Below are 14,402 nucleotides of genomic sequence, written 5' to 3'. Positions count from 1 at the left end.
TGCAAAACAGCTTCTAACTGACTTGGAAGCTGGACAGTGGCATGGCCAAGAGAGCTCCCGCTGGAGCCAGCTGGCCTGGGTTTGAAGGCAACCACTGTGGTTTTTATTAGTGCTGGGAATTCTCTGGGTCTCGGCTCTTCTACCTGATGAAGTGGGACACTAAAGAGTTGGTGCAATGTCCCTCCCTGGGCATCTGTTTCTTCTGTGGTAATATTGGGGAGATTGAAGACTGTCCTCCATCCAGGCTTCTTCCCCACGCCCACCTCGAACTCATGCAACCCACCCCTGTGCTTCCTGCAGCTTCCGAGGGTTTTCATCAATGTGGTGGAGGTCATGGAGCTGGCTGGCCTGTACCAGGGCGAAGGCAGGAAATGTGCCATGCCACTGGCAGTTCAGTAAGTGTGCAGCGCAAGGCTGCCTGGGGCAGGCAGGGCTCCTAGGCACACTAGGAGGAAAATGCCAAGGGCAGGGCCAGAAGCCAGGGACTTAGCAAACACACGGAAGTGCCTAGAGAGCCACATGCTGACTCCAGTCCCTGGATGTTAGCCTCTTTTTCCATAAAATGAGACATGCCCAGTAGCCGATATGGCAACCCAGTACTCCTGCTCCCAAGGTCCACGCTTGCAAGTCTACTCTCCACAGAGAACCGTGAGCTTCAGGAATGTCTCGAGATTCCCTGAAACTCTGGCTCTGCTGCTGAGGAACAACTGGACATGAACCCACAGCCTTCTCCAGAGCTCTGAGTACTTTCCTATAAAATAGGATAAACCTGGGCTGGAGGGATGGTGGTTAAGAGCACTGGCTGCTCTTTCAAAGGACCTGGGTTCGATTCCCAGCACCCACATGACAGCTCACAACTGAGCACTGTTTCAAGGGATCTGGCACCTTCATAGACATACATGCAGGCAAAACCACCACCAATACACATAAAATAAAAATAAATCTTAAAATAGGAATAAATCTTCCCCCAAAGTAACATCAACAGAAAACCCATGTATGGGGCTAGAACAGGCTCTCACCACCACCCAACAGTGCCAAAACTTGGGGCCAAGCCTTCATTCTGCACTTTTACCATCCCAGCCATAGCCTACCTTTCTCACCTCATTCCTGAATTAGGGCTCTGTGACTTGGACCCCAGTATTGTAGGTGTACTTGTGTGTCATGCCCCACCCACCCCATTCCACCTCCACTGAGTGGCATAGGCTGCATCCTGTGGGCAGAAACTCCTGTCGGGAGGGCACAGCTAGGCCAATGAAGCCTAACAAGATTTCTTGTCTCATAGGAACAACTGCAGTTGCTTGAAACACTTTCAAAGCCCCACGGTGATGCAGAAGCTAAAGAAGGTGAACTGGGACCTCCAGGTGAGCCTTGATGCTTTCTTCCTCCTGTGGACTCCTGATGGACTCCTGTGCTCCCTCAGTGAAGACTCAGAACTTGTGTGTTCACCAGGGGTTGGCTGAGAGCAAGCGGTAGCTCCCTCAGAGGAGGTCCTATTCCCTCAAAGTATCTATCTATCTGGGGGAAAGATGGCATGGAGGTTCCAAAGGGGCAGCTGGGAGAAACCCAGCCTCCTGGCCCAGGGTCAGCCCCGAGCAAATAACAGTTTTAGCCTTCAGAGTGGATGTCACACAGCAGAGGGCACCGCTAACCTCCAACCTTTGTGAGGGGAAGGGTTAATGTACCTGGCTCTCACTTGTGTCCATTTTCCCCACCCCGTGAAAAAAACACTGTCCTAAGGATGTTTGTTTCCTCCCCTAACACTCCTGCATGTCGGGGTACCATTGTTCCCTTTTGGGACAAGCCCACCCGAAGCCTTGCTGTAAAGCAATCCCTCTTCACAGGCAAGTAATCTTCCCCTTAGAAGCCCTCCACCCCACTCTCTCTTCCCCTCAGTGGACCTTCCCGGATCAAGTTAGGAGTTAGGTCTGCAACCGACGAACCTTCAAGCTATCTGTTTCTCTCTTGTCTTCCCCCCTTGTCTCCATTTGCTAGATGAATCACAAATTCCTTAGAATGGGTGCATCTGGTTTAACCCTTCTATATTCCATGTTTTGATACTTAACTCCAAAACCCATGGGCTCTCTACCGCTGCCATCTAAATTCTTCGGCATTTTTGGAGAGCTGATGAGGTAGATGCTCCCCATGTGAATTAGGTCTCACTGGCTCCTTGACGCAGCGGGGACAGCGAGGCCCGTGCCCAACGCAACACATCAGTGGCTTAGACTTAGCCTCTTAGGATAAAATAGAGCCTGTGAATGGAGAACTTCTCTAGGCAGGGCCTGCCTGATCCTCTCAGCCAGCACAGGACTCTAAGAGGTGGGTGTCCCTTACAAGCGGCAGGAATCTATGCATGGGCCAGCAGAGGCCCTTTAAGTAAGTCTTTAGTCTAGGGTGGATCCCCTCCCGTCACAACCGACCCAGGGCAGCTGAAGTAGCCCCCGTCTAGCCTTTCCCGCTGGGTTGAGCGCCCTCTCCATCCACAGAGCGGCCTCTCCGCGCTCTCCTACCAGCACCAGTACGTGCAGCGCGAGGACTTCGCAGTTGTTGCGCAGCCTTTCTTCCGGAATACCCTTGTCCCACTGAATGAGGTAAGCTGCAGCTGTTCCTAGAGAGCTTATGAGTACAGCCCTCATTTTTATTGCATTGCTCCAGGAAGCTTCCTAAAGGTGTGTGTGTATGTGTGTGAGAGAGAGAGAGAGAGTGAGTAGAACTTAGAAAGTTTAAGGAATAATGAATTTAATAGTAACAATAGAGTTAATAAGGATCAAGCACCCCTTCTATGTCACCTCCCACTCCAGAAAGGAAATCTTCCTAAAATTAACATATTTTCATTTTCAGGACAGGGATGGGCTAGGGAAGCTATAATTCATGTTTGCTTTAAACACACACACACACACACCAGGAGGTTTTTCCATCAGTGTCTGAAGCAGGTGGAAGGGGAACTGCTATGTCCCCTGCTGGGAAGGGGAGACAGGCAGCTGTGTCCAGATGTTAACCTCCTTGTCTCTGCTCACAGCGTGGGGGCATGGACCTCACCTTCTTCTCCGAAGACTGTCTCCACTTCTCAGAACGTGGCCATGCTGCGATGGCCATTGTCCTCTGGAACAACATGGTAAGTGAGAGTGCTCCCGAGGGAGCACCTTAAAGCTATTGGCTCAGTCCCACAAGAGGACAAACTACTGATATGGCTTCTTTTCCCCTAATGCTCAACTATTAAACTTAGTGTATGTATGCCAGTGCACAGGGAAGGACATATCCTGTGCCCTCATTCTCAGCCTATCCTCCACAGTGCTGGGGTTACAGGCACATACAACCATGCCTGCTTGCTTTCTTTCTTTCCCTTCCTTCCTTCCTTCCTTCCTTCCTTCCTTCCTTCCTTCCTTCCTTCCTTTCCAGGGTTCTGGGAATTTGAATTCATGTCCTCAGGCTTAGCATGAGCTAATAGCAAGCTCTTACCCTCAGAGCCACCTGCTCAGCCCCTAATACAGACTTTTCTTATATCTGAGTGTAGAAACATATGGAGATCAGAGGACAAATTTGGGTGTCAGTTCTCTCCTTCCTCTGTGGGTTCTAGAGATCAAGTTCAGATCATCACTCTCGGATAGACAGTGTTTTAGTCACTGAAGCTATATTGCTGCCCGAACCCCTGAGATAAAGATGTTTTAAGAGATTTGTTTCTTGTATGTATGCACATTCCACAGTGTAGATGTGCTGGTCAGAGCAACTTGTAGGAGTCAATTCTCTTCTACCATGTGGTTTCTGGGCCTCAAACTCAGGTCATCAGGCTTGCCTGCAAGCACCTTTACTTACATACACACACCCTACCTTTTTAAAGGGTGCGTGTATATATCTACACACATTTGCACACCGTTATGATAGTTCCTAGGCATTGCAAAGAGAGTAGCTTTGCAATCAGACTGAGTAAGACTGGATGGGGCAACCAGCTGTGTGTCCTTGGACACATGTTCTCTCTGCTCACCTGTCTCAACATCTGGGAAATAACGATACAGGATACACAGGGTCAGCACAGAAATCAGTTTAGACAAACGGCAGCCCCGTTGCCCTGTCAGTATGCAGTCTCAGCATCTCCAACTAGTATTTCTATAGACATTAGAAAGGCAGCATCCGTGCAGGCTGGTCTCCCAGGTGGAGACCTCTTCCGGTCCTTTTCACTTGAGGAAGAGAGCGCCCTGCGAGATGAGCATGCATCCCTGCTGTCCTTGTGACTTGCCCACCATCCCTGATGCCTGCATCATCTGGCTCAGAGCAAATGACGAGCTTTTGCAGTCTTTGATCTAGGTTCCAATGTAACCCAACACCCACCTGGCCTGCATGTTTCCCCTGGTGACTGAACCATCGACACCCCTGGTCTTTATTGCATTTTCAGGCCTGGAGTGTCTGTGTCAACCGCCCTTGGGCAAATGTTCCCATGCTTGTCAGCAACCCCATGCTGCCTGGTGCCTTCCTCAGCTGACTCACAATATTGACTTTCTCCCTAGCTACAACACCTCCTCTCTAGCAACCAGAGTGACGCGTAAGCCTGTTTAATTGCAGACTCTGCTTCCCTCCACTCCTGTTGTCTTTGAGGCTTTCCTCCCATTGACATCATCTGTCGGCCCAACTCCACAACCTTCCACTGTACTCTTTCAGCACGGGCTACTAAATCGCCATCAAAAAGATCTTTTCCCTGCGCCTGCCTCCTCGTCTTATCTTGATTTTCTTGGTTCTTGTAGCCCAGGCTGGCCTGATACTCCTGATTCTGCCTCCCAATGCCAGAGTTATAACCGTATCTGGCTTTGGTGTGTGTGTGTGTTATTGTCTCCTTCCTGGGTATTGAACCTAGGGCATTACACATAAGCTCTCTGCCACTAAGCTATGTCCCTGGGCCTCTCTTCAGTCTTTAGTTTTATTTCTTAAACAGAATATCACTATGCCTCGACTAGCCTTGAGCTTACTATGTAGTGTGGGCAGACTTTCTCTGCCTCAGTCTTCCAAGGGAGACGGTAGTTGCACAAGATTTTTGTTTAATCAGAGTTTATAGGCCATAATTCCTGAAACTAGTTCTGTTTCTTTGTTTTAAAGGACAAAACTGTCCTTCAATGCCTAAGTCCCTTTTAATATCTCTCCATGGAATGGGGGTCTATTTCCTGTCTGTGTTCCCCAAAGATCTTAGGGGAATCCACTTCCTTCAAGAGCCAGGAAAAGCAAAGTGCTTGCTCTCTCCTTCCCAGCCTTTCCATCAAACCACATATGCTTATAGCTGGGACTCTTCAGGGTCTTTTGAGGCTCCATGGCTAGACTGATGCTCAAACATGACCAAGCCCATTGGTCTCTGCTGTAAGGATTAACAGCATGGTTCTCGCTTTCTTTTTCTAAAGCCGTCAGTGTTCTTTCCATTCACCCAGGTGAGAAAGTTTTGTTCCATGAGATCAGGCAGAAGGGTTTTAAATGTAAAAACAAAAACTAAAATACTGGGAACACAAGACAGCTGTGGTTCCCCAGCCATGCCGCAAACTAAAAGAAAGCAAGCTGAACTAAAACCACCCGAATCCCTTGTCCTATATAATTTAAGGGAATAATTACAGAGTCCTATGTTTTCATCCCTAACCATCTCAGACACACGGCTCTCGCATCCTGCCAACTCTCCAATAGTCGTTTTACCAGAATGTCACCCCTGGAGTCACAGCAAAGAAATAACAGGCTGTTAGAGCTGGAACAGATCTGAGAGGTCACCCAGCCAGAGCAGGCTGTAACTAAGAGCATGAGACAGAGAGACTGTGCCCAGCCTCACACAGCCGGTCAGCGGCTTAGCAGGAACAGGCGTCCCTGTTTGCCACGTCTTCCTCTGGGGCCCAGCCATAATACCAACCTCCCTCCCTCCTGCTCCCAACCTGATAAGCACATATATAACCGGTGAATTCATGTCTCCTAATTAGAGTCCTATGACATAGTGTCTGCAGCTTTGGCTGATGTCCCCAGGGCGCTTGGCAGGAGCAACACATGCGCTTTAAGTCACTGTCACTGTCTCTCTTGTGTCTCCTGGCTTAATGAGAAACAGTTCTTCCTCTGGAGACCGTGTAAAGGTCAAGACCAGGAGGAGTTTCTCCCCTTCTGAGACCTGTTCCACCACGGCTACACAGTCCCCTTATCTACAACCGTACTCCAGTAATAGTCGAATCTCCTCCTACCTAGCATCCCTTCAGACTCACGGCCCCCATACTACAGTTCTCAGCACTGGCTGCATATGAGACTCCTCTGGAGCCTTCAGGGGCTGAGCCATCTCCCCAGACCATCCTCTGGTGACCGCCACTTGGGCAAGCTCTTGTGTCTCTAAGGATGCTCCACCCATGGATTTCCTGAGACCCAACAATTCTACCCTGGAGGGAAGCGTATACTAGAGTCGCCCAAAAAGATACATACTACAGTTTTTGTAGCAGCACTACCCACATCATAACCCCAAGCTGGAAACCTCACAGATGTCCACCAACAAACTGTTGTACATGCATAAGCTGGAGTGTTTTGCCACACCAGACTTCAACAGCATATGTATGCCCGCTCACCTACCTCAAAGGCAAGCAGCTCACTGAAAGGCTCCAGAAGTTAGTATTGTTTTTCGTGATGGTCTGTTTCTCTTTGGGGGGTGAGTAGGATTGAGAAAAGTGCGGGAAGTACTGGTCATGTTCTGGTTCTTGGTTACCCTGCTGGTGTGTTCTCTATCGTAATGATCAGCTGCTTATTTGTGATGTGTCCTTCTCATTTCCGTTAGCTTCCAGAAATAGTACTTCTAAAATGCAGCAACGAGCTGGAGACACCTTGCCATCTGGCTTAAGAGTGCATACTGCTCTTGCAGAGACCCCAGGTTCAGTTCCCAGCCATGTCGGATGGTGTCTTCGTTAGGTTTCTATTACTGCTATAAAATACCACGACCAAGAGCAACTTGGAGAGAAAAGCGTTTATTTCAGCTTATAGTTCTACAGCACAGTTCATCAATAAAGGAAGCCAGGGCATGAACGCAAGCAGGAACCTAAAGGCAGTAACTGAAGCAGAGGCCATGGCGGAATACTGCTCCCTGGCTTTCTCAGCCTGCTTTCTTACATCATCCAGGACCACTTGCCCAAGAGGAGCACTGCCCACATCACACTCATTAGGAAAATGCACCACGGCCTTACCTATAGGCCAGCTACCACAGCGACCTCCCAGGACAGGCCAGTGGCTGCCAGCTCCATTGCACCTTGCCACAGCCTGAGATGGGCTGTGTCATTGGTACCCCACAGTGCCTGTGTTAGGAAAGGTTGGTTCTAGGAAAAACAACTCCACTTCCTGGGGCTGCTTCAAGTCTTTTCTCTTCTTAGCATTTTCATTCAAGTCCTACAGACTTTCATTTCTCTAGCCACTCATCAAACAACTACCCAGCATTACTACTTGGTAGGTACCGGGTGCCGGAAACTTAACAGAATAAAGAATTCCCCTGCTCTCACTGTGTGTGAATAGTGTAGCCAGGAAAAGACAGATGATAAACAAGTTAGACAGGTAACACAAGGTCATATATACCCAACTACTTAGGGCTTTACAAGAAGAAAAGCAGGGAGGTGAGACAGAGGATAGTGATGAGGAAGAAACAGCCTCACCGATGGCATTTGAATAGAATGTTAAGAGGTTGCCAAGCAGGCAGAGGTCTGGACCACAGTGTTCCAGGAAGAAGAAATAGGACCCATGTGTCTTGGAGTCAGGAATGAACTTGAAACTTCTGAGGACATACAAGCCAGTGTGATGCTCCAGAAGTCAGGACCCAGGGTCAGAAGGACGGGCAAGGGCCGTGTTCCCAGCTGTTTTAAACAAGGGAGCTGACGTGGTCCTGTTTGTCCTCTAGCCACTGCGCAGACACGAGCTGGGATCAAAGATACAAGATAAAAGATAGCATGGGCAGAATGGAGCTGGGACCAGGATGTCAGCCACGGAGGAGTGTTGTGGTCACTTAGGATGTATTGAAAACTGGCTGAAGGAGGTGACTAGGAAGGGCTCCTGGCTCTGGGGTCTGAGACACCGAACAGATGGTCAGATAGCAAGAGGCCTCTCCTTGGAAGTTGTGTTCTGTTTCAGACGTGGTAAAGTGGTGGAGGGAAATCGGGGCAGGTGAAGGAAGGGAGCAGACAGAGTAGAGGCACTCTGGAGAGAACCAACAGGAAGAGGAAATCCACAGGTTCATTGAGCCCACAGGGCCACAGTAAGTTTTCAGAACATCCCCGGGAAGCAGGCAACTTGACTGGTAGCCTCCATCCTGTCCTTAGTGGTTCTGTTCCCTCGAGCACAGTTGTGATTCCTTGGCTCTAAGAAAGCAGAAATAGAGCGCTACACCCAGAACCCACCCTAGTTCCTACATGCATCCATGTCATCATTTCTCTGGAGGCCCTAAAATAAATGTCCTAAAAGACGCACCACAGCTAATACCAGCCATCCTGCTGCCTTGGAGAAGGCAACTAACTGGCTGGCCCTGAATGGTCACTGTTTGCTGAGCTATGGTTCAGACATCTGACCACCGTGCTGTCACCTCTCCCATACCCAGGGACATTCACCTCCTCTGAGTTCCTAAGAAATGGGTGTGGAGGGCATTCAGACAGCAGTGAGATCACGGCCCACGTCTGTCACCAGCATGGAGAGATTGGTCAATCCCCGCATGGTCAGGGATTGGTGACCAGCAACAGGACCTGAAGCAGGCCTCACAGTGCATCGAGGCCAGACCAGTTCAGAGTGACAGAGCTTTTCTTCCCCTTGGGGCACAAGGCTAGGAGAAGCTCTGGCCTCATGTCGCGGGCTTGGGGGGATAGCAGCTTACTGCTCCTTCTCAGAGCCTGATATGGGAGCATTTAGCAGCACCCCACCGAACCACAGCTGCTCCCTGGGATATTTCAAGTAAATGTTTTCATCTGTGTGACAACTCGTAAAGTGGCTCCAGTAAGATTCCAGTTTCTTAAGGTTGACAAGCCAAGTGTAGTAAGGATGTCATGGTAACCAATATGTTTTCAAAGTTCTCCTGAAACTGACTAGCCACGCACACTTGGAGGAGTTGGTAAATATGATCACCATTTTATAAAATTGAAGAGACAGTGTCTGCCATCACAGCCACCCACGAGTGGAGAGGCAGTGGGCATTCTGGTCCTAGCTCTTCAAGAGATTCACTGTGGGATGATCGTTCTGTCATGGGGCCGTGGTGTCCTGGATAAATCTCAGGGTCCTGCCCTGTTCAGACAGACATTTCTCCCTCTGAGTCAAAAGATAGCTCCAGCTCCGGCCAGAGATACTGTGCTGTGGATCTTAACAAGTTCCTGGCCTTTGGAAGCCACCCTTCCAAAAGATCATTCCACGTAAGCCAGCTCCCGACTTTCTACACAGTCATAGTATCCTTTCTCTCTTTCCAGCTGGAACCAGTGGGCCGGAAGACGACCTCCAACAACTTCACGTACAGCCGAACCAAACTCAAGTGTCCCTCACCTGTGAGTGAACATGAAGACCCTACCTGCCCTAGGCTGCCTGGATTGTGGGGGCAGGACTTAAACACACTGCCATTCGCTGCATCCCAGCTTCCTCTTCTGACTGACACAAAATAGAGGAGGGAGGAGCCAACAACTCCAGTGGTGGAGAGGTCATGCTGGAAAGCAGTCTAGGGAGTCCTGTCTAGATGCTTAAACTATTCATTACTTCAAAAGGAGTTGAGCAGCCTGGGCTAAGCCCTACACTAGGAGCCCAGGGATGGGAGGTGAGAATGAAGTTACCATCTGTTCCCGGAGTCCAGGCTCCTGTCCTTCCTCTCCTGGACCACTGACCAGATGTCCACCTGTCCCTCCAGCTCTCTTCTTCTGCTTCTCTATCATCCTCCACTTGTTCTAGACACTGAATGGCTGTCCTGGAAAGTAACTCGAGTCTCGTCAAGGATGTTGAAATCCTTAGCGGGTCACCACTGCCCAGAGGGAGACCTGCCTACCCCCACTATTACACCCTCCACACCCTAGGCAAATGGACCCACTTCCCAGATGAGTCCTGTGTGTGTGTGTGTATTTTACTTCTGTTCACTACTGACTTTGTCTGTGGAGATGTCCACCTCCTTCTGACCCCATTGATCTCTTATTCCCTGGGCTCCTCTTCTATCTTGTCTTCTTCTACTGCTCCTGCCTCCAAATGTAACCCTCTATTGACCTCCCTCTTCTGTTTGTACCAGGCTCCTTTATAATGTGGCTCTTTCTGTACGTTCTTCCTGGGCAGTGAGAGGACATCCTACCTCAGTCCTTAGGTGCCCATCACAGCTCCTCAGGGCCATGCAGCAGTTTGTTTACTAAAAAAGAAGGTGGGCTCAGATGTACCCAAGACTCTTCCAACAGTAGCTTACTAGCACCCACCTTTCAAGATCATATTTGAAAGGAAATGCTGGTGGTCCACCAAGGGAAGGTTATAGCTGGGTGTTGGCTACTTGAGAGACCCATCTTCACACAGAAGGCTCAGGCCAACGTGAAGAGAGAGAACTTACAACGAGGACACACTAGAAAGATGCATGAGGTCATTGCACTCTTTCAGAGATGGGACTTGGATGGGTGGATAGAGCCCTTAACCTCTGATTTTCCTGCCTCCTCCCCCAGGAAAGCCCTTTCCTCTACACCCTTCGGAACAGTCAGCTTCTCCCAGACCAGGCTGAGGAAACCTCCAAGGTGCTATACTGGCCAGTTGTAGTGGCGGCAATAGGCGGCCTGGTAGTTGGCATCCTTGGAGTGATGCTGTGGAGAACCATGAGACACTCCAGAAAAGGGGATCTCCCTGCAAATACGAACACTGCTGCCTTCTAGGACCCTGAGCGACCTTCATCCACATTCCCAGCACCACTCTTCACCCAGCCTTCAGCTGCACCAGCCCTGGACACTAAGGCCAGCCTTGCTTCCGTACCTAGAGCCCTCAGAAGCCAGAGCAACCGCCACAGCTCTTGGGAACTGGGCCGCTTCCAGGTTTATACAAGGCCAGGGCCTTTACTGAGAGACTGTTTTATTCTTAGCTTAGCCTGCTCCTTGTCCTCACCCTCTATCTGATGCGTATACAGGTGTGGTAGCCAGAGGATCTTGGGTCCTATACCAGGCAGGGTTGCCTGGGGGATAAGACCAGAGTCCAGACTGGTGCTGTCCAGCTCCATCACAGCCCTATGACAAGCCTCTCTTCATTCTCCAGCCCCACAGCTTCAAAAGAAAAGAACACTGGTTGCTTGATGGTGGCTGGAGTCTGGGGCTGACTGGCCACTATTGTGTCTCACCCAACACACAGGTGTGCATTCAACACCTGTTTTGCTTCATGCCCAGGACAATGGGAGCATTGTGGTGGGTCCTAGGCTATACATGTCACAGCCGGGCTGGGAAGACAAACTCCTTCCAAAGAAGAAGAGGCTCTATGATAACGTGGTTGATACTGGTACATGTGTCTGATTGCTCAGGGAGTTTTCCCTCGAAGAAGAGTGTGCCATTTTGGAAGAAAAATATGTTGGGATATGAATTATGTCATGTCCTCTCTGCATGGTTTTCAGATAGCACTAATTTTAGATGACTACTAGTTCTATGTCAGCTAATATCTGAGAGAAACCTGGATTAAATCTGAAAATACAAATCATTGGTCAGGGGCAAGGCCAGAGCTGTGTGTCTCATACGAGTTCTCCCTCTTATTCTGTACAAAACCCCAGAGAGGGCACTTTGAAAATGGTGGTGGTGATCATCAACACTGCGTGTGTACTAAACGCTGATGAGTTCTTTCTAAAAACGCGTGTGCCGTGAGAATTTCGCCTCAAGGGAAACCAACAAGAATCTAGGAGGTCAGCGTGCTCACTTTCATATTCAGCATCTCTATGCGACCAAAACATGGGGTGACAATACAAGTTAGAACCCCCAGCATACAAACCACATTTTCCAGCTCAGCTTCTCAATATAATTGGATTGCAAGCACACATGTTGCTTGGCTTACAGCACTTTTGAGAAGCAGGTTCTACAAAGCTACTTTGATATCCTAGAACACTGCACAAATGAAAACATGTTGTCATTTTTAGTAAAGGATTGAGGCAAAGCCCATATTGCTGTATAAGAGGCCCAGAGATGGGCCCATGATACTGGGCAGTAATCTCAGGGATGAAGACTGCCTGCTTTCCCCTCCTGGAAGCTCATCGCCTCCTTTTGGAAAGACCGATAAGAAGGGTCACACTCAGTTTCTGTTTCTCAGTTTCTTCTTTTTTCACTATGAAAAGCATACCATCCCCTGTTCATTCTGTGAACTAGACAGTGCTGTGACTGAGTCAGCACATCCCCCAGGTCCTTGTAGTTTGAGATAACTTCACAACAAAGACAGCCTATTAAATCTAAGAATTCCAGGCCGTGTGCCATCCTTTTCTTTTTTCCAGCCTCCATTCCTCTTTCAGTCCCAACTCTAGAGAACACCTGACTCAAAAGCCTGACACATTCAGCACCAACATGGCAGTTCAAGTGGAAAACTCCACGCCTGACCCCATATGATGGGTTCCAATGAAAACATGGGTCTGTTGAAACAGTGTGGCGTAATCTGCAGACTATCCGTACTTGTTCGTCCACCTGAAACAAAAGTGGCTCTCATCTTTAGATTTGGGTTCCTCAGGGCATCTCAACTACATGTATACAAATACTCAAAAATGAAAGAATCTGAAACATTCAGATCCTATGTGTTTTGGATGAGGGACATGGGACCTGTATGCACCGAAGGTGTGCCATGTCCTTTTAGGTAAACAGCCCAGTTAGGACTATGCCCAAAGCCACACCATGAACAAAGCCAATAATTTCCAGGGAAGCTGTGCTCTGTAGTACACCCCACAGAGGCTTTTAAATTCATAAAGGAAAGATTAGGGTGGATTAAACCTAGTCAAAATCCTTCAGCAAGGCTTTTGGAACATTAATTGAGCTTTGAAAGATGGAGAGATGATCTTGTTAGAAGCCCAGGGGGAGTAGTGCCATTAAGAGTGGTAATCCCACATAGGTAGAGAAAAGGATGTGCCTGGTCTGTAGGAGAGGTGATAACTAGGAAAATGAGTCAGCCACTCGGAGGACCACTGTTGAAAAGGCAAGCAGTGATTTTGTGGTTATAATGGTGGTAGTATCATCAGGCTGCCTCTGATTTGGGACTGTAAGTGATAGTGGAAAAGTTCATTCAAAGGAAGTGTTCTAAAGAAGGTTGCAGTTTGGGGCTGTCACTCAGATGGTAGAGTGTTTGCTTGGCATGAATGAAGCCCAGGGTTGACTCCCAGCACCATATAAGCCAGAAGTGATGGCACACAGCTACAGGAAGTACAGACAGGGGAATCAGACTTTCCAGATCATCCTTAACTACATAGTGATTTCAAGACAAGCCTGGGCTTCATGAGACCTTAAAGGGAGAGATGGTGGGGACATAAGAAAAAGGAGAAAAGAAAAAAATATTGACATTATTCTAGCATTAGACCACAGAGGCACCCTAGTGCATAATAACGAAGCTGGGCCACTTCCTGTCATCACCTTCTTTCAGAGAAAGAAACTAACATTCAGGGAAGAGGGAATTGACCCAGTTATGTTTTCACTACACAGTGAAACATTAATGCACAGTACAAGAATAACCTCAAAACAGAAAATGACCACCAAGTCCAGCCATGAATTGAACCCAATTGCAAATGAATAGTCTGTAAAAATCAAATAAAAATCTAGAAAAGTGGGACATGACTAATATAATGACAGCTCTCTTGTTCCCCTGGGCAGAAGAACTCACCCGATTAATAAGCTGTGACTTTAAAAATTAACTTCAGAGTAAGATTTGTAACTAATCTTTTCATAAGCAAATGAAACAATCTCTGTAAGTGAGAATCAGGTATGGCAATTGGACCCAGGACATTTTACTTGTCACAGCGCTGAAGAAGGATCACAGATGTGTTACGTAATGACAAGCAGGTTCTGAGACCACAGAGTATGCTTACACAAGCCTAGATGGTATGCGCCAACCAAGAAATACAGCCAAGCTGGTACAATTCTCTGTGCTAGTATGTTGGGTGGCCAAACTCGGGGTCCAGGAATAAAGGGAGGGTGGGCTCTCACTCCCAAGCCCCGAAACCTCCCCTTGGATTCAGCTGCCTTCCATGCCCGTTGTCAAGGAACTTTAAAATACAACCATTCAGAGTCTGGTTTGAGGTTAAGTTTACTGCTAGACTTGATTTCTAAGGTGGTAGTGGGTCTTGGAGTTGGTGCTCTGCCAAGTGTTCCAAGCTGCCCCATAGAGACGAATCCATCCTAGCTAGACCCAAGACCAACTACATAGATCATAAGGCTTAATGAAAAATTACCATACAGGGCCCTTTGTGAAAAACTGTTGAAGAATTTTGAAACAGCAACAGG

At 48.5% G+C, this 14,402-nt stretch overlaps 1 protein-coding gene across 2 annotated transcripts in view; it reads left to right on the top strand.

The window, feature by feature from the left end:
- The window catches only part of Plb1 (phospholipase B1), a 137,415-nt gene extending 124,604 nt beyond the window's left edge, over positions 1–12,811 (top strand). Inside the window, exons 55-60 of one of the 2 annotated variants that reach the window (XM_060364727.1) lie at positions 301–395; positions 1,283–1,361; positions 2,484–2,588; positions 3,017–3,112; positions 9,417–9,491; positions 10,629–12,811. In XM_060364727.1, coding sequence (XP_060220710.1) covers positions 301–395; positions 1,283–1,361; positions 2,484–2,588; positions 3,017–3,112; positions 9,417–9,491; positions 10,629–10,832 — 654 coding nt within the window. In that variant the 3' untranslated portion in view covers positions 10,833–12,811. Of the gene's footprint in view, positions 1–300; positions 396–1,282; positions 1,362–2,483; positions 2,589–3,016; positions 3,113–9,416; positions 9,492–10,628 lie in introns of those variants that run through there. The other variant, XR_009584651.1, reaches the window with a different exon arrangement.
- Positions 12,812–14,402: the final 1,591 nt, after the last annotated feature.

The sequence above is a fragment of the Meriones unguiculatus genome, chromosome 1 (assembly GCF_030254825.1).
Source record: "Meriones unguiculatus strain TT.TT164.6M chromosome 1, Bangor_MerUng_6.1, whole genome shotgun sequence".
NCBI classification, from domain to species: Eukaryota; Metazoa; Chordata; class Mammalia; order Rodentia; family Muridae; genus Meriones; species Meriones unguiculatus.
The sequence above is the reverse complement of the archived record's forward strand: the minus strand, read 5'-3'. Positions and strand labels throughout refer to the sequence as shown.